General features: G+C 42.3%; 1 protein-coding gene across 1 annotated transcript; it reads left to right on the forward strand.

The window, feature by feature from the left end:
- Positions 1–12,306: 12,306 nt before the first annotated feature.
- LOC135481418 (uncharacterized) lies at positions 12,307–14,857 on the forward strand. The gene is made up of 4 exons (XM_064761243.1): positions 12,307–12,439; positions 12,810–13,082; positions 13,691–13,869; positions 14,509–14,857. The coding sequence occupies exons 2-4, from the start codon at positions 12,823–12,825 to the stop codon at positions 14,757–14,759; spliced, it is 690 nt and encodes a 229-aa protein (XP_064617313.1). The 5' UTR covers positions 12,307–12,439; positions 12,810–12,822; the 3' UTR covers positions 14,760–14,857.
- The last annotated feature ends 12,364 nt before the right edge of the window (positions 14,858–27,221 follow it).

A 27,221-nucleotide genomic window follows, 5' to 3' on the forward strand; every position in this document is an offset into this window, starting at 1 on the left:
CTTCCCCGGGCGAGGGATGATTCAGCTGACAGCCGTGATTGTGGAAATAACACCCGTGGAATTGAAACACAGTAGGCTGTCCGTCGATATAGGCGAACCCGTCTACGGGGAGTTGTCGGTCACCGATCCGCTTCTCGGTGTGGTTTAGTCGGTGACGGATCGATACCCCCAGCTGCTGTGACTCCCAGTCCAGCCATTTTTCAGGCCAGACGGGTGGCCGTGCCGGAGGGAACGAACTTCTCTCCCCCGTCCCGACGGCGCCAACGGATACAATGACCCGCCGGCATAGGTGAGGCCAGGCAAGTTACAGGTATAGCGCGTTGGCATCGAATCCCACGATGCGATGGCAAAGCTTCCCTCCCCGTATAACGGGTCACGCCTCGTTCGTGGTAGCGGTGGAAAATGATGCTCGGCCCACCCACGATGTTTTTCTTGAGGCAATCGTGCATGTCTTTGTCTTTCTCACCGACCAGGGTGAACACGGAGCGTAAATCATGGAATAAGTAGCGGAGGGTAAGCCCTGGTATGCTAATGCAGTCTTTGAAGACATCCACATGCATGGTTTGGTTAGAACACCGTCATCTTCTCCGCAGCCTCCATGAAGGGAATCACGTCTAGGTTATTATACCACCGCAGCAAGTCTTTGACGGTCCGCATGGCCGTGCCCTCGCCACACCATCTGTAGGGTCTTGTACTCTGCGTCCGTACACGGCTGGTGGGTGAGATCATTGTCGAAAGCATGCTGCGGTGGCAGGAACGTTTCCTCCAACCGGGCCAGGGAATCTATGTAGCTGTAACAAAATTTCCCTTTGGTCACGCGACAGTCGTAAGCTTTCACCCACTTGTCGTAACTGTAATTCGGAGCCAGGTAATTCCGAATGTCCAGAAATTTCAGCTGCGGTGTGGTGAGGGCCATGTGATTATTGTTCCGCTTAATCACATACTCCAAATCACCGCTCTGGACCAGGTGGGGGTAAAGCTGTTATTTGATTAAGTTCAGGTCATAGTTACCCGAGTTAAAGCCGAGGACGGGGAGCTGGTCCATATATGTCACGAATCTGTCCCGTACTCGGCGCGTGTAAGACGGTTTCTTCTCGTCGGGATCGATCCGCATAACGCTCGTGGAGATAAGCGCTACTGATCTCACTGATGGTGTTGAGGTAAGCCATCTTGTCCTCGACGAGTGCCTGGGGATCGTCGGTGGAGATGAAACACACGGGTTGGTCGTAGTCCGGTACATTAGAGTTGACACTGACACTCATGGGGATCTGTTGAGCCGTTCATTCCGTCGAGCCAGTCGCCGCGTCGTCCACCGGGTTCACCGGAGCCAAGTACGCCTCAAAGTCTTAACATGCTCGGTACGAGAAGATGCCGTCGTCACCGTCCTGGAGTTCGCTCCCCATGTCCGCCAACGTTTCGAAAATGGTGGGCCGATTGCGGAAGACACCCCCGTGGTACTTTCGTCGAATGGCGTCGGTGCACGTTTGAAAGCAACCTCCTGGATCCCTGCCCCTGCCCACGGTGCAATCCAGTAGAAGAAGAAGTGTGGGGTGGTGCGGATAATCAGAAGACCACCACCCCCATTCCATCGCCAAGCTCACCAAGCACCGTGGGCAGAGGAGTGGGGCTGGGCCGAGGACGATATGTTAACAACTTAGTGAGACTCGTCACCAGCCGGGGGACGTCCACCCCAGTCAACCCAGGACTACCCTGACCCCTCGGGGGACATAGACTCCCCCTCACACAAACAGTTCTGGAGCGATTTCTCGGACGCAGGAATCCCGAGGGGCGGGGTGTTGGCCGGGGACTCCCCCGGCGACTCAACATGACACAGAGGCGGGTTCGAACCCGGGACGGGGCAGAGAGACAGAAAACAATCAACACATGGAACCAATGGAACCAGAGGTCGGGAGTTCAAACCCGGGCCAGGGCAGCAAGGCGGAGAACAGTCAACACATGGAACCAATGGAGCCAGAGCCAGGGAGTTCGAACCCGGGGCAGGGTAGAGAGGACAGTCCACGCCAACAACAACAACCATCACCCCTAGCCCAGGTGTTACCAAAAACACCGGCTAGGGGTGTAGGGGAGGTTGGAGCTCTCTCCAACAGAAACTATTTAACCGCTGAGGACCGTCAAGAACTGGTGAGGAACATCGAAGACAGATTGAGGGGTCGACCCCACCACCATCAGCATCACCTGGACCAGGCGCAGGTGAGGGAATTGCTGCGTCCCCACAGGGTGGAGGGGCAGGCACCGACGGTTTTCCGACACGTGAGTGTCGGATTTGTTACGAGAGACCGTGTCTCCTACTCTGCGGGCATGCATCGATTTGTCTCACCTGCGCCCGCAGACTCACACCCCAGCGGTGTCCCTTTTGTAATTTGTATGTATTACGTATTGTTCGTTTGTTTTATTAATTGTATGTAAATCTCGTTTTTAATCGTTTTTATTCGTATTTGTTTGTTAAAAAAGAAAAAAAGAAAAAAAAATGGCAGTTTAAAAAAGAAAAAAGAAAAAAAAAAAAAAAAGAAAAAAAAAAACAGCATTTCCAACGGCCCTTTTCAGGGCCAACCAACTCTTCCCGAAATAGTACTTTCTCAATCTAAGCACTAAAAAAAGGAAGAAAGAAGCCCCACACCAGACACAGTCTTCCCATTTTGTAATTGTACTTGTTCTGATATTTTATCCCAAATCCTCAAAGTCTTCCTAACCTTCTACTCCGCGTCGTCCACCGGGTTCACCGGAGCCAAGTACGCCTCAAAGTCGTAACATGCTCGGTACGAGAAGATGCCGTCGTCACCGTCCTGGAGTTCGCTCCCCATGTCCGCCAACGTTTCGAAAATGGTGGGTCGATTGCGGAAGACACCCCCGGGGTACTTTCGTCGAATGGCGTCGGTGCACGTTTGACCGTGCCGTCGTAACTCCCGCAGTGTCCGAAAACTGTTATGGCACACCTGGCAGGTGAAAGATCGAGCATAACACCCCATGTCTTTGATATAGCTGAAATGCCGCTGGTACAGGTTTCATTATCACAACTATCATTAAATATATTGAACTAAAACTACTGTTATTTCAATAAGAAATCTAGCGATCTCAGCTGTGAATAGTAATTTTCAGCAATTAAATGCAGCATGTCTTATTGCATATTATCCAGTAAAGAAGTTTTTTTTATACTTTTCATATACTGTTACAAACATGTAACATGAGATAGCTCTTACTGTCTTAAATTAACTTTCAAGAAGCAAAGCGGGTTCAGGAAAGAAAGAAGACATCTAACCATACAATCACCACTTATTCCATGATGTATCCTCAGTGGAAAAAAAAAACGTATAAAAAAAATCTATGACACTTATACACGTAGAAATCACAACCACCAGCCGATGTAGGGTAGGTTTGTCAGTATTAGACATATATACATAGCAGGCGAGCTGAACACAACCCCGGCTGACAACAATGTAGCGTCACGCGCACGGCTCAGCCAGGCGGACGATCCTGTATGAAACGCGCGGGAGCAAACAAAAAAAAACATAAAGCCCGCTCGCACTAATCAACCAATCAGTGGGCTGATAATTCCTTTTGTCGTGCTTTCACCCAGGCCAGGGTTGGTAGTATATATAGCACAACCGCGGGTTTGAGTTGGTCTGACTGAGCAAAACAACTTCACCCACACAGTATCAGAGTATCTTGTTGTGAGATATGCATCGAAGACACCATGATTTTTTGGGGAGTGCCGGGGATGACGAAAACTGGGCTGACACCACAGATGAAGAAGAAGACGAAGAACCGTGGACGCCGTCACCCCCGGCCTCCCCAGTGATCATCATTCCTGATACACCTGAAACCAACGTCATTCCGGATACACCAGTAAGAAACCTCCTGGATCCCTGCCCCTGCCCACGGTGCAATCCAGTAGAAGAAGAAGTGTGGGGTGGTGCGGATAATCAGAAGACCACCACCCCCACCCCATCGCCAAGCTCACCAAGCACCGTGGGCAGAGGAGTGGGGCTGGGCCGAGGACGATATGTTAACAACTTAGTGAGACTCGTCACCAGCCGGGGGACGTCCACCCCAGTCAACCCAGGACTACCCCGACCCCTCGGGGGACATAGACTCCCCCTCACAGAAACAGTTCGGGAGCGATTTCTCGGACGCAGGAATCCCGAGGGGCGGGGTGTTGGCCGGGGACTCCCCCGGCGATTCAACATGACACAGAGGCGGGTTCGAACCCGGGACGGGGCAGAGAGACAGAAAACAATCAACACATGGAACCAATGGAACCAGAGGTCGGGAGTTCAAACCCGGGCCAGGGCAGCAAGGCGGAGAACAGTCAACACATGGAACCAATGGAGCCAGAGCCAGGGAGTTCGAACCCGGGGCAGGGTAGAGAGGACAGTCCACGCCAACAACAACCATCACCCCTAGCCCAGGTGTTACCAAAAACACCGGCTAGGGGTGTAGGGGAGGTTGGAGCTCTCTCCAACAGAAACTATTTAACCGCTGAGGACCGTCAAGAACTGGTGAGGAACATCGAAGACAGATTGAGGGGTCGACCCCACCACCATCAGCATCACCTGGGCCAAGCGCAGGTGAGGGAATTGCTGCGTCCCCACAGGGTGGAGGGGCAGGCACCGACGGTTTGTTAAAAAAGAAAAAAAGAAAAAAAATGGCTGTTTAAAAAAGAAAAAAAAAAGAAAAAAAAAACAGCATTTCCAACGGCCCTTTTCAGGGCCAACCAACTCTTCCCGAAATAGTACTTTCTCAATCTAAGCACTAAAAAAAAGAAAGAAAGAAGCCCCACACCAGACACAGTCTTCCCATTTTGTAATTGTACTTGTTCTGATATTTTATGCCAAATCCTCAAAGTCTTCCTAACCTTCTACTCCGCGTCGTCCACCGGGTTCACCGGAGCCAAGAACGCCTCAAAGTCGTAACATGCTCGGTACGAGAAGATGCCGTCGTCACCGTCCTGGAGTTCGCTCCCCATGTCCGCCAACGTTTCGAAAATGGTGGGTCGATTGCGGAAGACACTCCCGGGGTACTTTCGTCGAATGGCGTCGGTGCACGTTTGACCGTGCCGTCGTAACTCCCGCAGTGTCCGAAAACTCTTATGGCACACCTGGCAGGTGAAAGATCGAGCATAACACCCCATGTCTTTGATATAGCTGAAATGCCGCTGGTACAGGTTTCATTATCACAACTATCATTAAATATATTGAACTAAAACTACTGTTATTTCAATAAGAAATCTAGCGATCTCAGCTGTGAATAGTAATTTTCAGCAATTAAATGCAGCATGTCTTATTGCACATTATCCAGTAAGGAAGTTTTTTTTTATACTTTTCATATACTGTTACAAACATGTAACATGAGATAGCTCTTACTGTCTTAAATTAACTTTCAAGAAGCAAAGCGGGTTCAGGAAAGAAAGAAGACATCTAAGCATACAATCACCACTTATTCCATGATGTATCCTCAGTGGAAAAAAAAAACGTATAAAAAAAAATCTATGACACTTATACACGTAGAAATCACAACCACCAGCCGATGTAGGGTAGGTTTGTCAGTATTAGACATATATACATAGCAGGCGAGCTGAACACAACCCCGGCTGACAACAATGTAGCGTCACGCGCACGGCTCAGCCAGGCGGACGATCCTGTATGAAACGCGCGGGAGCAAACAAAAAAAAACATAAAGCCCGCTCGCACTAATCAACCAATCAGTGGGCTGATAATTCCTTTTGTCGTGCTTTCACCCAGGCCAGGGTTGGTAGTATATATAGCACAACCGCGGGTTTGAGTTGGTCTGACTGAGCAAAACAACTTCACCCACACAGTATCAGAGTATCTTGTTGTGAGATATGCATCGAAGACACCATGATTTTTTGGGGAGTGCCGGGGATGACGAAAGCTGGGCTGACACCACAGATGAAGAAGAAGATGAAGAACCGTGGACGCCGTCACCCCCGGCCTCCCCAGTGATCATCATTCCTCATACACCTGAAACCAACGTCATTCCGGATACACCAGAAAGCAACCTCCTGGATCCCTGCCCCTGCCCACGGTGCAATCCAGTAGAAGAAGAAGTGTGGGGTGGTGCGGATAATCAGAAGACCACCACCCCCACCCCATCGCCAAGCTCACCAAGCACCGTGGGCAGAGGAGTGGGGCTGGGCCGAGGACGATATGTTAACTTAGTGAGACTCGTCACCAGCCGGGGGACGTCCACCCCAGTCAACCCAGGACTACCCTGACCCCTCGGGGGACATAGACTCCCCCTCACACAAACAGTTCTGGAGCGATTTCTCGGACGCAGGAATCCCGAGGGGCGGGGTGTTGGCCGGGGACTCCCCCGGCGACTCAACATGACACAGAGGCGGGTTCGAACCCGGGACGGGGCAGAGAGACAGAAAACAATCAACACATGGAACCAATGGAACCAGAGGTCGGGAGTTCAAACCCGGGCCAGGGCAGCAAGGCGGAGAACAGTCAACACATGGAACCAATGGAACCACAGCCAGGGAGTTCGAACCCGGGGCAGGGTAGAGAGGACAGTCCACGCCAACAACAACAACCATCACCCCTAGCCCAGGTGTTACCAAAAACACCGGCTAGGGGTGTAGGGGAGGTTGGAGCTCTCTCCAACAGAAACTATTTAACCGCTGAGGACCGTCAAGAACTGGTGAGGAACATCGAAGACAGATTGAGGGGTCGACCCCACCACCATCAGCATCACCTGGACCAGGAGCAGGTGAGGGAATTGCTGCGTCCCCACAGGGTGGAGGGGCAGGCACCGACGGTTTTCCGACACTCACGTGTCGGATTTGTTACGAGAGACCGTGTCTCCTACTCTGCGGGCATGCATCGATTTGTCTCACCTGCGCCCGCAGACTCACACCCCAGCGGTGTCCCTTTTGTAATTTGTATGTATTACGTATTGTTCGTTTGTTTTATTAATTGTATGTAAATCTCGTTTTTAATCGTTTTTATTCGTATTTGTTTGTTAAAAAAGAAAAAAAGAAAAAAAAATGGCTGTTTAAAAAAGAAAAAAGAAAAAAAAAACAGCATTTCCAACGGCCCTTTTCAGGGCCAACCAACTCTTCCCGAAATAGTACTTTCTCAATCTAAGCACTAAAAAAAAGAAAGAAAGAAGCCCCACACCAGACACAGTCTTCCCATTTTGTAATTGTACTTGTTCTGATATTTTATCCCAAATCCTCAAAGTCTTCCTAACCTTCTACTCCGCCTAATTCATACCCAGCCTGAAACAAACAAACCACTGTTTTCTCTATCTATCTATATCTACATCCCCTTGTCTTGTGTATATGTATAATACATTGGTGTTACTTAAAACAAACAAAGAAACAAACACACAAAGAAAAAAAGAAAAAAAACGCTATACCCCTATACTATACTGTTATACTGTACTCTAGTCTACTACACGCTAGTATATACACATACACCCCACGGTGTGGAAAAAACCCACCAAATTTCTTGTGTATATGTATAATGTATTGCTGTTACTTATGTATTTCAATGCAGGCTGGTTGGGAGGTAGGCAGGCAGGTCAGCCGGTGCAGCCAGTGTAGGGCATGCTTGTCAGTATTAGACATATATACATAGCAGGCGAGCTGAACAAAACCCCGGCTGACAACAATGCGCACAGCTCTGCCAGGCAGAGGATTCTGTATGAAACGCGTGGGAAAAAAAACATAAAGCCCGCTCGCACTAATCATCCAATCAGTGGGCTGATAACGTGCTTTCGCCCAGGCCCGCTAATGTATAAGGTATTGCTGTAACTTATGTATTCGCCTGTATGTATACCGTGCTTTCGCCCAGGTTGGAGTTTGGTAGACATAGCTACATGTATGTTCTATATACTCGGAAGACGAGTGACCTCAGGCCTCCAAGATCTCGTTATTATATCTCTTCAATGCACATAGCGATTTGTAAGCAGGTTGGAGTTTGGTAGACATAGCTACATGTATGTTCTATATACTCGAAAGAAATGGATCAAAACTGAAGTCAAGCAAACCCCGTATCAGTCTGATGTATACACTCACCTTGTCTACACGGACAACAAACCGGGATTATAATGCTCTACTGGTTTTGTTACTTCTTTGTGGGTTCTTTCATATAACCGACCCGTTAGTAGGTCACTCAGTTAGTAGGTCACCTGCCAGCCCGAAGGGCTGGCGGCAGGTGTGACGTCTAACCTACCCAGCCTGCCCCAGCCGGGGCAGGCTGGGCATTCCCTCAAAACCTCCTCCGTCAAAACCTCCTCCCTAAAACGGAACCAAACGTACATTCCCAACTACTAGCAGCGATTGGGGTGCTGACCGATCAGTTTTACTTAATTTATATTATTCTCTATTGAGGTCTAAATTGGATTATGTATCCATCGTTCACGGTTCGGATAGGAAGTTGCATCCAATCCATCATCAAAGTTTGAGGCTCAGCCTTGCTGCTTTTGAAACCTCCCCAATACAGAATTTATACGTTGAGGATTTCGAGCCTTCTTTACATCACAGGCGTATAAAATTGAGCCTTCAATATGCTACAAAGCTTAAAGCACATCTAACCATCACACCGCCGACGACTGTGTTTGCAATCCATTGAATGTAGACAAATATACTATATGTCCTAACAAGATGTCGTTAGGTGTTCGTGTTTGAGACCATATTTTGGAAGCCAACATTAAACTTGGGGACATACTCTCCTCCATGGCTTTATCCACAACCTAAATTGATATTTGATCTACGTAAATATAAGAAATCAAATACAAATCCTCTTATAATTCTGCAAGGTTTTGCTGAGATTAAGGCTAAATATTCGGATTATAAATTTATATATACTGATGGGGACAGGTTTGCAGCTGTAGCTGTCTTAGAGCACTGAGCTGCTTCTCTTCGTCTTCCATTCCGGTCTTCAATCTATTCTGCAGAGACCAGGGCTATACTCCTGGCATGATCATATGTTTCTTCTGGGCATGCCCAGAAGGCAGTGATATGCAGCGACTCGCTTTCTTGCCTTTTGGCAATTAGGAATAATAATTTAAAAAATCCGGCGATCCTCAAAATTTTAGCTATACATAGAAAACTAATTAAAAAAGAGGTAAAGATATCATATTCTGTTGGCTACCAAGTCAAACTGGTATCCATGGAAACACAGTCGTAGACAGGGAGGCAAAAGCTGCCCTTAATAATCCTTTGTCAAAAGTTAAATTATCATATAATGATTTTAAGTCTAATATTTTAAAATATATTCGTCTGTTTTTGCAGGGTGAATGGAATCTGCAGATTTATAATGAACTGCTTGCCATTCATCCTGTCATTGGCTATAATTCCTATGCCTTGAATATGTTTCGTAGAGATCAAGTAGCTTTAACGAGATGCCGTATTGGGCATTCTCGTGTAACACACAATTTCATCTTGGATGGGAGCAGTGCTCCCGAGTGTGTTGGGTGTGATGCTCAATATAGCATCAAACACATCCTGGTTGACTGTGTAGACTTTGCCCATGTTCGGCAAGACTCTACACAGGAAATTCTATATATGATTCATTTGACCTCATCGCTGGCGATGCTGTTATTGATTTTTTGAAAGCTGTTGGCCTGTATAAGAGAATATAGTTTATATATATATATATATATATATATATATATATATATATATATATATATAAATGCATACAATAAATGAAATTGTGGTTTTCGACTTTTACCTGACATTTAATTTTTTTTGAACTGTTTTTAAAGTGTTTGTCCGTTTTTCTTTTAAGTTTTAATTGTTCAGCAGATTATATCGAAAACTATTCACGGCTTCCTGGTTTGAATATGTTCCCGCCATGATATGGCTGAGATATTGCCGTTTTGGCGTTAAGCCATAATCATGCATGCATTCATTTATTCAATCTATTTGAGGCATGATAATAATTCCAAAAACGACGTAAAACACAAACCACCAAAGAACTAGCAAAATATACGAAGTACAAAAATGGAATCAGGCAAAGAGAAGCAATCACTAGTTTTCAATGATGTAGGAAAGACATCAGTATGCAAGCGCATCAGTTGAGTAACATGTATCTCAGCTGCGCTTTGATAGCATCTGTTAATATATCCAATGTAGCGATCTAATTCACCACGATGAATATACCACCCCTAGCCCGGGAATTAGCGGGAATTAGCCCATGGAGCTCTCCTGTGTGGGCCCGGGGAATATAATAGGCTCACATCTTCTCGGTTGTGTGAGAGACAGCCGGGGAGCGACCTGTGCCACTTTGGCCCTTATTTTGACAGAGACGGCAAGGTCGGACTGGCCCGGTGCGATCAATTTCACCATTATGTATCCATTTTTAAACATGCATTGGACCAGTGTAGTAATACATTGATTGGCCCAGAGTTGCATAAAGTTATTAGGCCAATACAGCGCCAATTTTTGTAAGAATAGGGCCAGTACAGTACATTTAGAATTGGGCCAATGTACTCTTTGCTCATAACTGGTCCTAAACAGATGTAGTGAAGACCCCAGAATGCTTATCCCCAATCAAATCCATTGCTTTTCCTAGGAATAAAAGTAATCATTCAGCGACATTTGTTAAATTAATATTTGCAGTAACCCTGCCTTGATATTTTTTTTTAACCTTTTTCTTTTGGTCGACAAGAAAGCAACATAAATCCCAAACAGTACGACTGTCAAAACCTTTGGCTTTAAGGTTGAAAATGTTACCATAGCAGCTCTTTGCAAAAGGTTTGATGAAGAATACTAACTGGTGGGAGACCAGTGAATCACCAAAACAGTTTCAGAACTTATTTACATTTATAAAGTAAGGAACTCAACCAACACGTATATGTAAGTTCCAAATAGTTTAATTGATCCCACCTGCACCAATGGTACAAAAAGAGTTGACTCTTAAATCAAGCACAGGAAAGTAGCTCGGACCGATCAAAGTTCATTTTCAGTGATTTCGGCGATTTCGCTGTTTTCCGAAACAGTCACTACTGACAAAGTGGCTTGAGACTCAGCGCGCCTCTTCCTGCCCCCATGCCTGTCGCAGGCGTTGGGAGCCATATCATCATCTCTCTCTCGACCTGGTCTTCTGTTGTTTTGAAGGCAACGTTCTTCAGCATCGCTTCTGTGAACACACATTTCACAAGGCAAATTAACTGCCAGTTTCTTTGAATACAACTGTATCGAAATAACTACACGTCAACGTGTATAGAATCATCCTAGGCAAACTGAAAGTTTCTAAGAATAAGCCCATTTGAAGAAATAAAGCAACTGGCTTTCAAATCATCCAATACGAGATGGTTTGAGATCACGGGATGTCTTTATCAGGCCAGCTTGTACTACTGATCATGTGAATAATTTGTATGCATTCACACTCAAAAAATATCATATAGGGGTTACTCAAGATGCTGAGGGGCAAGCATACTTAAACTAAAGGGGCACCTCTGACGGGTGGGTAACCTAATTTTACCCCATTTATAGCTACTTCTGATAAAAATGGCACTTTCAAGGCAAATTTTGGAAGGACAGTGTCGAGAGGTCGGATTCTGTAATACGGTTGATTAGAACTGGTCATAATTTTTCATGAACATTATTCATTCGGCTGTTCGCCGATCCCATTCTGCTACTCTTGTCGGAATAAAATACTGTTTATTGTTTTCTCACAATAGCGTACCTTATACCGACGACACAACACAGCATCAGGGCAAACACCAGTGTAAATGACGTCACAGTACAATGCACAAGTGACATTAAGCCATCTTTCCTACGTCGGTTACACCACTAAGGTTTTGTATATGCCGCTCTTTTAATGTATCTGTTTTTCCAATCTTATAAAATGACAAGTTCAACTAAATCCCTTTATAGTATGTATCGAGTTTTGTAACCAGCAGTAATTGACCAATCCGATAACCAAGAAATTACTTAAAGGGGCTATACCAGATATTTTCAGCAAAAAAAATTGATATAAGCGTCAAGTCCGACATTCCTATACCATTCGTAGTCCGTAAAGTATGTAAGAAATTATACAAATAAGAAATAAAGCCGGTAACACAAAAGTTAGAAGCGGTCATCAGTTTTCAATGATGCCGGGCAGACAATGAATACTCCAGACATGAATTCCATATCAAAGTTCAAATTCGTAGTCCGTGAATGAGTTCCATGTCAAATAACAGCTAAACAAGTATCTCAGTCGCGCTTTCATTGCAACTGTTCATAAAGGCATCATGCTGATGTAATTAGCATGGCTACCTTTACGGCCCCTAGCCCCAGGTTTAGCGGTATTGGATACAGTTTGAAAATAGGGAGGTTTCGCAAGTCGACGGATACGGTTACGCGAACGGCTACGTCATCACTTTATGTGGCCACGTGACGAGTATTCGTCTGCCACATCCCATACGAGTGCGTGAGACACGGACATCGGCTGTCATACACGTAAGTAGAAAACGGATATCTAAATCAAGCTATACAAGCGTGTAATCTCACCGAAAGTTAACTTTGTTTATCGTTGACCGGCAATCAATGTATTTTTAAAGACATTTTCTTCAAAATATTCAGGGTTTTCGTAGATTTTTTTGTTGAAAATTTGAATAACATTGACCGGTAGCCTACGGCGGCAGCATGGGTCTTCACTCGCACTCGCAGTGCAGAGTAGGCTAGGTCTAGGCCTACATGTGAAGTTCTACATGCATAAAACAGGCCTATGTGTTTCTTACAGATCTATGTCACAGTAGGCCTGCACTGCTTCATATAATTTGTAGCCTTTATATTTCTTTTCTTTATTTACGTACATTTTTTTAATCAGTTCTAGAGTCAGGATGGAGAGCTCAACATCAAGTTCAAGTTCAAGCACGCCGCCACTTCGTTTTTATCCAGCCCTGGATATTGTGCTTCTGAAGGAAGTTTTGGCAGTTGATCCTTACAGGCTGGACAGAAACACGGAAGAATGGGAGAAAATATCCACCAACGTCAATTCCAGCCTTACAGGGACGAAGAAAGTTTCTGTCAGGGGCTGTAAGGATGGGATGAAAACCCTACTAAAGGCCCACCGTAGAGCTGAAATGATGTCACTGAAAGCGTAAGATTGTTTTCTGGTTTGAACAATGATGTAGACCCAAACCCAATGACTCTTAGCTAAATATAGGCTATAGGCCTATAACAAACCATGCCCGTTTGATAGGCCTGCAAGCCTCAAGTTTGCAAACATCGGAAGTTCAAAACCATAGGTTGGCAGACTTTAACACCAGCAGCATTTCTATTTTTAGTTTCATTAGGTTAATCAAATGCAGGTGCCCTTTTCAACGTGTAAATTTAATTAACTAAGACTCAGTATATATCTTATTTAATTCTAGAAAATATTTATGAAATCCATGCAGGCCTAAATATTGCTCTTACAGAAAACCACATGCAAGGCCATCAAAATGCATTAACATCCACAGTGTATAGGCCTACTTTTAGTGACAGGAGCTATATGTTACCTGATGTACTATGTATTTAAAAGTATGTGGCATACTATAACATAGGTACCGTGGTAGGCTTGCATGTTTAAGTTTCGGTGTGTTGTACTATACCGGTAATGTACTATTTTACACTTTTGTAATTTTGTAACCCAGATATCACCTAAATGACAGGTCCAAAGCTATAGACTAAGAACAAAAATAAATGCTTGTACACTGTATGTTTCAGATCAGGAACAGATGAGGAGTATACAGAGAGGGATGTGCTGTTGACAGATGTGGATGAGATGGAGAGAGAGGCTGCAAAATGTAAAGAAGAGAAGAAAGGGGCCCAATCTGCAGAAAAGCAGAAAGAAGAACAAGGCAAGGAAATTAGAGAAGCTGCAATGCAGTCCCTCAAAAGATCAGGTAAATTTTTAGTTAAATTTAAAAAAAATGAAATGACAAATATTGACACAAGGATAAGTGAAAACACCTGTTATACAAAGTGGCTAACTCTTAAAACACTATTCCATTGTGATTCAAAAGAGTTACGTCTTTAATTGCTTTTTTCATTTTTTATCATGATAAAATAAAATGTAGAAATATAACTGTTTTTTGAAAATTACAACAGTTTAATTTATATATACATATACTCAGTTATGTTGGAGGGGTGGGGGAACTTGGATTTTTACAACTTGTATTCAGAAAGTTATAAATAGGTCTCCATATTATGCTTCATAAAGTCTACAAACAACATCGCCTATATATGGTAATTACTCATAACAAAGATGAAAAAAAATGTAAACACTAATGAAAAACAAATATTTTGAGTAAAGATAGAATGCTTTCAAATGCTATATAAGTGTTTTAAGTTTAATATCTTTTAAGGAGATGTCAAGTTAGAGTTGAAAATAGTATTAGTAGGCTACTTGTGTAAAAATACAGCTATATTAGTGTCTGGTGTATGCCTAATTCAAATGCAGTTTTTATATAAGGTGTATACAATTTAATGCATTTGAGAATTCTATAGATGATCTAATACATGTACTATCCAATATTTATCAGGTGAGAACGCAGGCCAGGATGATGCAGCCAGTCCAAAGAAGAGAAGAAGTGGCAGAACTGACTTTACAACGTACTTTGAGATGCTACGTGAAAAAAATAACAAAGATGCTGAGTTGAAGGCCAAGCAGTTAGAGCTGGAGAAAGAGAAATTTGACTTGGAGAGAAGAGAAAGAGAATTCAGGATGGAGCGTGATTCCCTTATGATGGACTTAATTCGCCAATTGATTGACAAGAAAAATAATGAGTCATAATCATAATTCATAATCAGGGGGATAATCATTAATGTCTGAATCAATAATTTATTTCTGTGTTCAACTTATTTACTAATAATTCTGTAAGAGATTATATGCCTGGAATATCAATATTGTATATATATAAGCATGCATGTATAAACAAATATCCATGGCAATCCTCTTTACTTTGTACATTACACATGTACATTATAAAATTTTAATTTAAATTTTTATATCAGATCACATTGCAAACAATCTTGACTAAATGTGGAGTTTAAACTTTGAATTAATTTATAATTTTCTCCATCTTTTGACTTAAAGGAGATGAAAGCACCTATATAAAGGATCTCATGTGAAAGAGAATTTCATGCTGATTCCAAATATGCCCTTCTTTTTTTTTTTACAACGAGTTATTAACGAATGAATTTTGAATTAATATACTTTAATGTGTACCTTTCAGACCATACACAATTTTTGGACATTCGTGACGTGAAACTTGACTTTTAAGCTCCTGGAAATGGTCATTATGACTATAAATATTGCATTCAAAATTGCCAAAATACATGTACATTGTTGTAGATTGTTAAAATATAACCAGTTTTTGTGCAACTTGTGTTCAGCAAGTTGTGCGAATACCCCAAAATTGTGTATGGTCCCAAACATACACCCTTTTATGTCAAACTTCATTCGTTAATAACTCGTTATAAAAAAAATGTAAACAAATACTGAAAGGCATATTTGGAATTAGCATGGAATTCTCTATCACATGAGGTCCACTTTATATAGTTGCTTATTCTTGTCCTTTAAGAAACAAAAACATATTCTGAGACATTTCTGTTCTAAATTATAATAAGTATTAAGTATATTTCATGAATGTTCTGTTGAATTTTGAAGGCTTCAGGGAAATGTGTTAAACTGATTATTCTGTGCTATGGTCTGGTGGAAACTCCATAAGAAACTGAATAAAAATGGAGTCAAAAATGTTTCAACTTTTAACAAATTAATTTATTCTTTGTGTTATCTTATGTAGGCCTATGGTTTCCAGTATTAGCATGCATATATACATGTATAAGCATCAGGCAAGGTATTCCTCTAGTGTTGGGGGCTCCAGTCTGAAGTAATAGCTGGTTTGATTCCTCTTCAGACAGGTGTGACAATTGGTAAGCAACGCACCCACCAAATAATATTTTGCAACTGGCTGTAGTAGGACTTTCAGGTTTTTTCTAAAATCTAGAAAGGCAAACAAAGAGAGGGCTTTTCCAAATTCCCATTCCACAGACTCCCTAACTGTAGACATCTAATAGTTGAAATTGTGTTGATCTGGATTAAGATTTGCCCCCTTGAATGGACAGATTAGATATTTCCTAATCGGATATGCTGGGTCACCATATAAAGCAAACGATAGTCCATTGTTGTCGGTCTGTCCCGCATGCTCTAACCTATCCATAATTCCACTCTCACGAAGGAGCACGCAGTCATGCCTCCGACCCTCCACCGGACCGAACATGTTGGCAATCATTCCATCAGGCACGACAACTGATTGAAATTTCAGGGAATGTATTCTCTTGTGACCATTATAACAAACTCTCTGGTTACGAGTAGGCCTGCAAATCGGACGAACTGTCCCATCTATAAATCCGAAACATTTTTCATGGATTGCATCGGCATATGTCTGCAATCTCGAGCGCAACCAATCCTGATTAAGATCTGTGAGGCGATGGCTATGTTCATCGAAAATATGGTTCAAGGTAGCGTTTATGGCCATAGAAAGTGTGGATTTTGGTCGTCCGAAGAAAGGTTCTAAATCCGCTAGCCTATTTGGGTATACCAATCTCCGAAGAAGAATGCACAAAGCATCCCTTCCGTCCACCACTGTTCTATTGGGACAAACGATTCTTTCTGGCAAGTTCAGACGCACAAATAGCCGATTGATTTAATGTTTGTCGAACCGAAAATTAGTCATGCACTGGGCATCTGACATGTTATGAAGAGAAAATCTTGGCATATGTGAATTATATGTCGTTGGCTTGAAATTCTGTTGAAGAAGCAATATAACTAGTTCTTCGTCATCATTTTCGATAGCTGCTTGCAATAAATTTGTAACTCCCGCGTCTGCCGCCATGTTGAAAGTCAGCGCCCCCTAGTTGACAAATGCGTCATTCGTGCGAGACCCGTTTTTGTATCCGTTAATACGTGAACGGTTACGGTTATCGTATCCGTATCCGTATCCGTCGACGTGCGAAACCTCCCTAATGACGAGCGTTGCAGACCCTAACCGATCAGATTATAATTCAACAGTAACGGACGATTATGTCTTTCTCGTTATTATGTAAAGAGCTCATACTACAAGAAGCGCCATCTATGATGTTACACATGACATACAAGATAGACGGTTACACTGGGCAACCAGCGCCCATCTATGTTGTTAAATACCATGTACGTGATAGATATGTACATAGGGATAACAGCGCCGTCTATGTGGTTGATCACAATGCAGATCGCCAGAGATTCTGAACGCTCTGTCCATACCTGCCAACGAGAGTGTTATACTCATTGTAAAATTTGAGAAACTTAGAATGAAGGCGTTTGATGGAGTACAAGGCGAGATATGTATACGCCATATGCAGGACCCTTTAGTATATTGCTATCTAAATAAGGATAATTTACAATATCAAAATTGAAATTATCCCTTTTGTCGTAAAGGCGGCGTGAAAAGAGACCTTGTCCGTCTTTGTACATATATAGATCCAAATAAGATGTACCATCAGGACTATTTGTTGTCTCCTTTAAATCCAATGAAGGCGGATAGATTTCCTTCACCGCTTCAGCAATATGGGGATTATTTAACGCCAGTAGATCATCAATATACCGCTTGCTAAATGAAAAGGATCGAGCTTTAAAGATATTACTTTTAGATAATTTCTGCATATAGTCGTATTCATATGAAAACAGGTATAGGTCTGCCAAAAGAGGCGCACAATTGGTAAAAATTTGAATACCTATGCACTGTTGGTAAATGGTATCTCCGAATTTCACATAGATGAAAAGAAAAATAAGAGTTAAAACTCGAAAACCAGGGTTATAGTACATGTATAAATCTATATGTATATAATTGTTTATCTATAGATATTTATGACAATTAAAATTTATATTTTATGATATAGGCCAATGGCCTTCAAATAATTTATGACAACATCGTCAGCGATGCTGTCAAATAAATCATATATAGAGTTGACCGTGTAGAACCTTTGCCTAACATGGGCAAAGTCTACAGTCAACCAAGATATGTTTGAGGCCGTATTCAGCATCACAGCCAACACACTCGGGAGCACTGCTCCCATCTAAGATGAAATTGTGTGTCAGATGAGAATGCCCGACACCTCCTTAAAACGACTTCGTCTCTACGAGACATTTGACAGGTGTAGGCATTGTAGCCAATGACAGCAGGAATGGCATGCAGTTTATTATGGATCTGGAAGTCCCATTCACCCTGCCAAAGGCGACGAATATATTTAAGAATATTTGACTTCACGTCAGTATAAGGAATTTTTACTCGAGATACAGGTTTATATAGGGCAGCTTTCGCTTCCTTGTCCACGACTGTGTTTCCATGGATACCAGTGTGACTTGGTATCCAACAGAATATAATATCTTTACCTCTTTTAATTAGTTTTCGGTGTTTGGCTATCATCTCAAGTATCAATGAATTTTTGAATTTATTACTCTGAATCGCCAAAACGCAATACAGCGAGTCGCTGCATATCATTGCCGTCTGGGCATGCCCTGGGGAAACATATGGTAAGGCCAGGAGTATAGCCCTGGCCTCTGCAGAAAAGATAGAAGATGAAGGTGGCAGACGAAGAGAAGTGACCCGCTGCTCTCACACAGGTGCAGCCGCAATTCTGTCCCCATCCTTTGAACCGTCCAGTATATATAAATTTATAATCTATATAATCAGCCTTGATTTCAGCAAAACTTTGCTGAATTATAAGAGGATTTGTATTTGATTTATTATATTTACGTAGATCAAATATTAGTTTAGTTTGTAGAAGAAGCCATGGAGGAGACTCCGGGAAAGACACCGGAGCTGTATCCTCCAGCTTGATGTTAGCTCCCACAATATGGTCCCGTATGCAAAGAACGAACGAAGGCATCTTGTTAGGACATTTAATGTATTTGTCTACATATAATGGATTGAAAACAGTCGTAGGCAGGGTTTGTTGGATGTGCTTTAATCTTACTAGCGTATTGAAGGCTAAGTTTTATACGTCGGTAATATAAAGAAGGCTCATTAACCTCCACGTATAAACTTTCTACTGGGGAGGTCCTAACAGCACCAAGGCTGAGCCTCAAACCTTGGTGATGAATTGGATCCAACAATGTTTTAATTTTAATGTACGACTTCCTAGCGGAACCGTAAATGATGGATCGATATAAGTTAAGTAAAACTGATCGGTCAGCACCCCAGTCGGTGCTAGACACGATCTTAATTATATCGAGAGCCCTTGTACATTTATCTTGAAGCATTTTAATATGAGGTATAAAAGATAGCTTACTATGAAATATTATACCTAAAAATTTCGTTTCTCCAACAATTTTAATCTGCTCACCACAAAAATAAAGCTCAGGGTGAAGATAAAGTCTCCGTTTATTACAAAAATGCACACCGACAGTTTTAGATGTTAAAAATCTAAAACCGTTTTCAGTTGCCCATTTGTCGATCTTATCGAGACAAAGCTGCAACTGACGTTCGATATTATTCATATTCTTAGCTCGGTGGCATATAAGGAAATCATCAACTTATAAAGAACCCTCTGTGCCCGATGTTTATGTTTTTGCTAGGCTATTTATTTTTATGCTAAACAAAGTTGGTGATAGAATGCTGCCCTGGTGTACACCCATTTCCTGCTCATAAAAGTCAGAAAGAGTGGACCCCACCCGTACCTTAAACTGACGATCAGATAAAAATTGAGATATAAATATAGGTAATCGGCGTTTAAGTCCCATATCCTCCAGGTCTTTTAAAATACCATATTTCCATGTAGTGTCGTAGGCCTTTTCAAGGTAAAAAAATATGGACACCACATGTTTATTTTTAATGAAACCATCGCGAATAAAGGTTTCGAATCGAACAAGGTGATCCACAGTGGATCTGCCTTGTCGTAAACCGCAATGAACATTAGACAGTAACTTGTTGGTTTCCAGAAACCAAACAAGTCTATCATTAATCATCCGTTCCATAGTCTTACAAACACAGTTGGTAAGAGCTATGGGACAGTAATTATTTGGATCTGAATGATCCTTACCCGGCCTAGGGACCGGGATAATACACGCCTCCCTCCATGATAGTGGAAAATTACCAGTTATCCAAATATCATTAAGCAAGTCCACGAGAGTCTCCAGTGGCTCAGGTGGTAAATGGTTTAGAAACTTATAATAAACGTTATCAGGACCACAGGCAGTATCGTGTGCCTTTATTAGGGCAGTTTTAAGTTCCTCGATATTAAAAGGGCAATTTAATTTTCTCCTTCTATATTTTATTATGTTGGAATTCTTTGGTATAGTTCTCATAAGACGATTTCTTGGAAATTGTCTCAGCTAATTTATTTGCTATATTGGATTTATTACTTTTGCCCTTAAGTTTCTGAACCATGTACGCGTGGGTGTTTTTGACGTAATGCCCGAAACAAAGTTCTGCCAACACGATCCTCTCTTGGACATGAGTAATCGACGAGCCTTAGCTCTAAAATTACGAACCTGGTTTAGATTATAATGAGTAGGACAATGATTAAATCTGCCTTCAGCCTTTTTACGGTCCTTTATGGCTTTACGACAGTCATTGTCGTACCAAGGTTCACGTTTGGATTTGGGATTTGTCGAGGTTTTAGGGATAGTTGTATCGGCAGCTCGTAAAACAAGCTCGTTAAATTTTAACAAAGGATCATCTGCTGCATTGAGAGTCTATGGAGTGATATCAGCCTCACCGAACATCTCAAATGCGATCCAGTCTGCTTTATCAAATTTCCACCTAGCTACACGTTCTAAAGAATTAGAAGTAATATGTTCTAGGATTATAGGAAAATGGTGACTACCACAAAGATCGTCATGCACCTTCCAAGAAAAATCAAGGAGAAGTGATGGATCTGTGATAGTGAGATCGATAGCAGAATAAATGCCATTACCCGGAGGTAAATAGGTGTTAGAACCTTGACTGAAATAACGCAGTTTCTCCTTCGAAAAGAAGTCTTCTACTATCTTGCACTTATTATTTATGTTGTTACTGCTCCATAGGGGGTTATGGGGATTAAAATCTCCAATTATTACGAAAGGTTTTGGCAGTTTTTCTATTAAATAAGACTGTAAAGCTGACAAACAAATTTTCGGAGGAATATACAATGAACATAAAGTGTTTCAGACAATTAAAGACGGACGGCCACAGCCTCATGTAGATGAAGGATCAACACCCATGAACGACCCAAACTTATTATAAGTTTGGACTGGGTCCCTAGTGGCCTTAAAGGGACGCTCCAGGGGGCCACTAGGTTTATCGCTTTTATGATTTTTCTCAGATTTATTTTTGTCACCCGTTGCCTTATGTGAAGATTCAACGGGTTTATGAGATTTGGATTTATTATCACATAATGTGTTGTCAGATAAAGAAAGCGCTGGATAATCAGGTAAAGTATTAGGTATTTTACATAGGTTTATATCAGTTTGAGATGAGCAGCTGGCTGTCTTATTTACGGGTTTCGTGACGAGTTTCTGTGGCTGTTCTTTGCCAATGGGTGAAGTAAAAGTCGTTTGGACGTCAACAGAAAAAGTGGTTTTCCTTACAACATTGGCATATGTAGATGTAGTAAGGTCATGCGTGACGGAGACCAGACGCATCTAAAGCAGACTAGTGTGTTGCTGCATTGGCTCCTGCCATGGCCAAACCGCTGGCAGGAGAAACACCGGGTGGGGTTAGGTATAAACAACTCCACTCTCACACTCCACTCACGGTCCGACAAATATAGATGACGTAAGGGAAGGTTTGTTAAAAGTTATCATATAAGTGTTCGTTTTTATCAGGTTTCCATCTCTTAATTAAGAAGCGCTTTACCTTTGTTACTCCTTGATGTTTTAGTTCTTCAGTTATTTTTTGTTCCGTCATTTCAGTGAGGTCCTGGTCTCTGTCACGAATTATGCCATGACAGCAGTTTTTTAGATCTCATTTTCATTAGATATTACTAAGAAAGTAGGAAAATAAGTATTTTCTCCTTCAATATCTAATTGAACATTTTTTTTAGCAATGGCTGTTGTAATTTCAGTTGAAGCCATGTTATATTTTAATTAATTTCAGCCCGCCTGTCCCCCACCCGCCACGGAGTGCCAACAAGTGCGAATCTACTTCTGCGGATGACCAGCAGAGAACAGAAACAGGGAATCCACGCAAGGTAAACTCCAACAGATTGAGTTACACCATCAAGATTAAACCCGATATACTCGATTGACCTATTACCCACCGCCATCTACACTGAGCCCGAACAAGAGCATCTGGTGTTAACCCAACTTTACATCACAATACGTCAAAGAATACCAAACTGGATCAAGTGTAGGGCTTGACGCGACCAGCCCATTGATGGGACCGGGCCCATCCGACACCCCGTCTATCTCCAAGTAAGGGCCAAAGTGGCGTGTTGGGCGTGAGGATCCCGCAAGACCAACATGCCCTCAGCCACCAGGATCCCGTCATCGGAGATCACGGGTCGCAACCCACAGCAAACCCACAGACACCCCGTCTATCTCCAAGTAAGGGCCAAAGTGGCGTGTTGGGCGTGAGGATCCCGCAAGACCAACATGCCCTCAGCCACCAGGATCCCGTCATCGGAGATCACGGGTCGCAACCCACAGCAAACAGGTCGCTCCCCGGTTGCCTCTCACACAACCGGGAAGATGTGAGCCTATTATATTCACCGGGCTCACACAGGAGAGCTCTAGGTGAGTCGACTTTCACGACAAGCTTGCCTAGAGGGCGGAGGTCCTATTCTTATCACCCTGGAATCCCCACGGGGGGTGAAAATATGATGATTGTGAGGTGTTTGTTTACTTGGCTGTGAATTCGCCTTCGTTTAGTCCATTACGACATAATATTTATACTGTACTATTAACGATAGAACATGTTGTTGTTGTTGTACAGTTGTAAAATTCGTGTCTATCCGCTGTGCTCTTTACGTGTAAACGCCAAAATAACGGAGGGAGGTTGCTTAACAGTGTTATGGAAGTGACAATACACCAAAATTCTGTGAAAGAATGAACGTTTAAACCATTTCAGGCAAATATTTTCTGAAAGAATTTTGACGGATCTTACCAGAGTTTTAAGAAGCAGCCGACAATGAGCTGGGCGGCATATTCCACCATTCCTCGTCGCGGAATACACTGTCTGGACTCGTCCAGAACTGGGCCGACTTTGTGCAAGCACATTATCTTTAAATCTTTGCATGGTTCATACACTTACACAATAACAAAATTCCAGGAGTTTTCCAGGACAATAATTTCAAATTTCCAGGAACAATTTCATTTGAATTCCAGGAGTTTCCAGGACTTTTTCGCGGGGAATATTTCCATATGTTAGATTATATTACTTTATACAACAGTTAAACACAGTCATCAAGTCATATGTCTGTATTTTATTCTCTTCATCATGTACATGCATTTAAATGCAAATGACATTTAATGTTTCTCTGTTAAGGGCAGTGTGTATCAGTTAGTTCATTTGAACACAGCTTTTCTTCAGCAGTTCGTCTTGAACTGTTCGAAGGGAAGTCTGGCTATTTAATATATATCACTTTCTTTAGCAGCTCAAAGACCTGTTGTTGCTTTTCTTTAGCAGTCCGTCTCAAACTGTTCGATTTTGTTATGAATGTTATTTGACCCGTAGCCTCTGCTTTTTCCGAAAGCTCATCAGCAGATTTGTTCAATGAGATCACATCAGCTTCCAAACGTTTCCTTTTCGCTTTTAGTTCATCGATTTCTTCTAATGTCGTCTTGCGTTTCTTGGCCATGTCAGCACTCTGTTTCTCTTTTCGTTGTTCCTCAAGGTGACACATGTACTTCTGTCTCGCTGATGAAGCAGAGAGAATCAACTGCTTTGACATGTGTACATTTGAAATTCCTCCAACACTATCCAAATGATCACAGATCAAACGTTGAGCCACAACTGATTCCTCATGTAAGTTTTCTACTTCAATCTGGCGATTGACTGAAAATCCTCGTTCCACAGAGGCCTGTCCATGTGACAGAAGCAACAGGTGTTTCACAACTCTCCGTAATGCACTGAAACGCTCACTGGAAGCCAAGGAATCAAACAGCAGGACATCGACCCTGCTTCTTTCTGAGTCACCATACGGGTTGAACGCTTTGAATGTTGAATGATTTACAGCCACAGTGGTGTCCAGAAATTCATCAAACTGATGAATTATGTTATCACAGGCTGCGGCACCCCCTCGAACTCGATTTGCTTCCACCAGCTTGGTCAGGATTTTGGTCAATCTGTTTATGCACTCTGGTTTTGACAGGGCCATCTGTCTGGGATCAAGGCAGGACATAGAATTGGTCAAAGGGTACTTCAGTGGACACTTCTCAAGTACTTTTAGAGCAGTTTTGATCAAAAAGTCTTTGCATCCGATTTTCAGATCCATGACTTGTCGGTCACTAACTGTACTCGAGGACTTGACCTTTCTCAGCTCATTCTCAGCAGCAAAGCCTAAATCTATTTTGGTGTAAGTTTCGTGGATTTTTTTATCTGTGGGGTCAAGTTTCATCAGTCTGTTGACATTTGTTGCTGCCTTCATGACATCACCTTTCACAAACCTTTTCAAAAGACCAACCAATAGCCTCTGTAGATCTTCAGAAATAAAGGGCAACATTGGTTTGTCAGTTTGGTAAGTTACCAGGAAGGGTGACACTACATTCGCAATGGACAAGAACGACAACAACTTCACCATCATCAAGGGGTCTCGAGTGGCAGCTGCTACTGTGTCATATGATGTTGTTTTGGGGTTTTGGTAAGTCCCATACACTTTTATGTTTGGCCATATGTCAATTGCTCGTTGTGCAACGGGTACATTTTCGACCCATCGGTGAGCACAAAATTTAAGAGGGAAAGTATCTGTGCCTGTTGCTTTCACATAGTCTTCCCTCCTGGCCGGTGTGTCTTTGAAGAGCTTGTGTAAGCTTTTCAACACATTTTGTACATCCCATCATGATGCTACTGCGCCATCCTTGAAGGCCCCATGCACTATATGTAAACCACAGCTTCCGACACTTAAGAGTGATCGATCGCATGTTGTAGACATCCTTTCCTGCATCAGGCAATGAAATTTCCAGTTCACATTGGGTCCATCCATTGACAGTTGTAAAGCTTTGCTGATGTTAAGGCCTTCAGTACATTTATCAAAATGTTCAAGCATGTCCTCGGCAGTGGCATGTCCCATGAATGAAGATCCGTAATAGTGAGTCTTCACCTGCGAAAATGAAAGCCTTCCATTAACCAATGAAATACCTCATTAAAGCTAATGAAATATTACAGATGCAATATCACTTTATCAGGTAGAGCAAAGGACTAATTGGGATTTATATCCCATTTGAGATTTTATACCCCAAGTGGGATACACTTTGGCAAACTTGACATTTTTTTTTCGAGACAAGCAATGAATGTGTAAAAGTTACATGGCAACATTTAGATAAAATGAATCTTGATATTTTATGACTGTCACTGATTACTCTGTCAAAAAGTCACTACAATGACAGGACTGGCAAGAAAAAAATCAGCAAATGTGAGATTTTTATTATCATTCCATTGTGTAAGTCATCCTATGCTGGTCTTATAGTAAAATGAACAACATTTGTCAAATAATCCGAGTTGAGCTTTTAAATCCCAAATGGGATATACATCCCAATTAGGCCTAGTCCTTTGCTTTAATCTGTTTATACTTTTTTTCACACACATACCCCAATAGTCACATTATCATGTCATTGGCCAATCAGCATCCAGAATTATTTATTACACATATGCTCCTCAAAGAAAAATAAGGACCACTTCATTTTGAGAATAACACTGTATTCAAATTCACGTGTGGGTCAGTTTCTACTTCAACTTGATTATGATACTAAGAGCTAGGTGCCACTTTCTACTTGAAAGAAAAAAAAGGTGTTCTAAAAATGTGGTCCTTAACTTTCTTTGAGGAGTGTAGTTCATTTATCTTTCTCCCATAACAGATTTGGTAATGAATCTTTTTTTTTATAAACATACAGTTTAATATAATATCTATGATATTATTTCATGTTAAAATTACCTGTCCTCTTTCCCACACTCTGGCATGGATGTCCATCTGTTTGTTTTTTGTTTCGTTATTCGGGCTCTCATCAAATAACAAAACATATCCATCTTCATCAGAAATCCTGTTTTTTTAACAGGTCTTTAAAGTGCGGTGCAATGCCAAAATTGCAAAGGTAGGCACATTTTCTTTCACCACAAGTGAACTGCTTAGCAATGTCAGAATCTGGGAACATTTTAGTGAAGACTGTCTGAATATCTGCACAGGAATTAAACGAGTAGTGCGACTGTACGACCTTCAGTGTCCATAGGATTTCTGCCTCCAGGCACTGGCTACGGCTGACAAATGAGGTGAGAGTTGGCGGTGTTGACGTAGGTTGTGCTGTTTTGGCGGCCTGTCCTTCACTGAAGAAATCTCCAATAGTGAATCCAGTTGCCGATTTTCTCTGTTCAAGTAACTGTTTGTGTTTAGCACCCTTGGCGTGACTACGAATGGCAGGCTCCCCCATATTGGAAATATCAAACGTTTTTTGGCAGACCTTACACCTCGCATTTGACCGATTTGCATCCCGTTCCAACCAGGCCGCGTAATCTGGCTGACTGAGCCAGCGGTCGTTAAAAACACACTTTCCAGGGGGCATAGTCCAGGTTCAAAAGTTCACCGAAGCGTGTCAACAAGCTGGGTAAACAACAATCGTGTTCTTCGAGCGGGAACTTTGGCGGAATTTAACAGAAGTGTCGTAAACGAATCTGCCTTGATGTCGTAAACGAACTAAGTACTTAGCAAAGTAGTCTCCCTTGATATACACCCGACGTGACACCGCTGATCGACAAGTCTCGAAACAACAACAACAATCGAATACAAAAAAAAAAACAAAAACAATGACCGTTTTAATGAGTTTGATTACAGTTACTGAGCTTCGACAGCTTTCATCAAGAACTGATCTGGTAAAAAAATTGATTGCATTAAAATTAAGGAGTTTCCAGGACTATTTATTCATTTTTCAGGATATTCCAGGACTTTCCAACACAGGAATTAAATTCCAGGAGTTTCCAGGAGGCGTGCGAACCCTGTCTTTGGCCGTCCTTTTAATAACAGAGATCTCATCCAGACAGCGAAGGAATGCTTTTCCACAACTGGCCCGGTTCAGGGGTATTACATG

Source organism: Liolophura sinensis, unplaced genomic scaffold (genome assembly GCF_032854445.1).
Source record: "Liolophura sinensis isolate JHLJ2023 unplaced genomic scaffold, CUHK_Ljap_v2 scaffold_75, whole genome shotgun sequence".
Classification (NCBI taxonomy): Eukaryota; Metazoa; Mollusca; class Polyplacophora; order Chitonida; family Chitonidae; genus Liolophura; species Liolophura sinensis.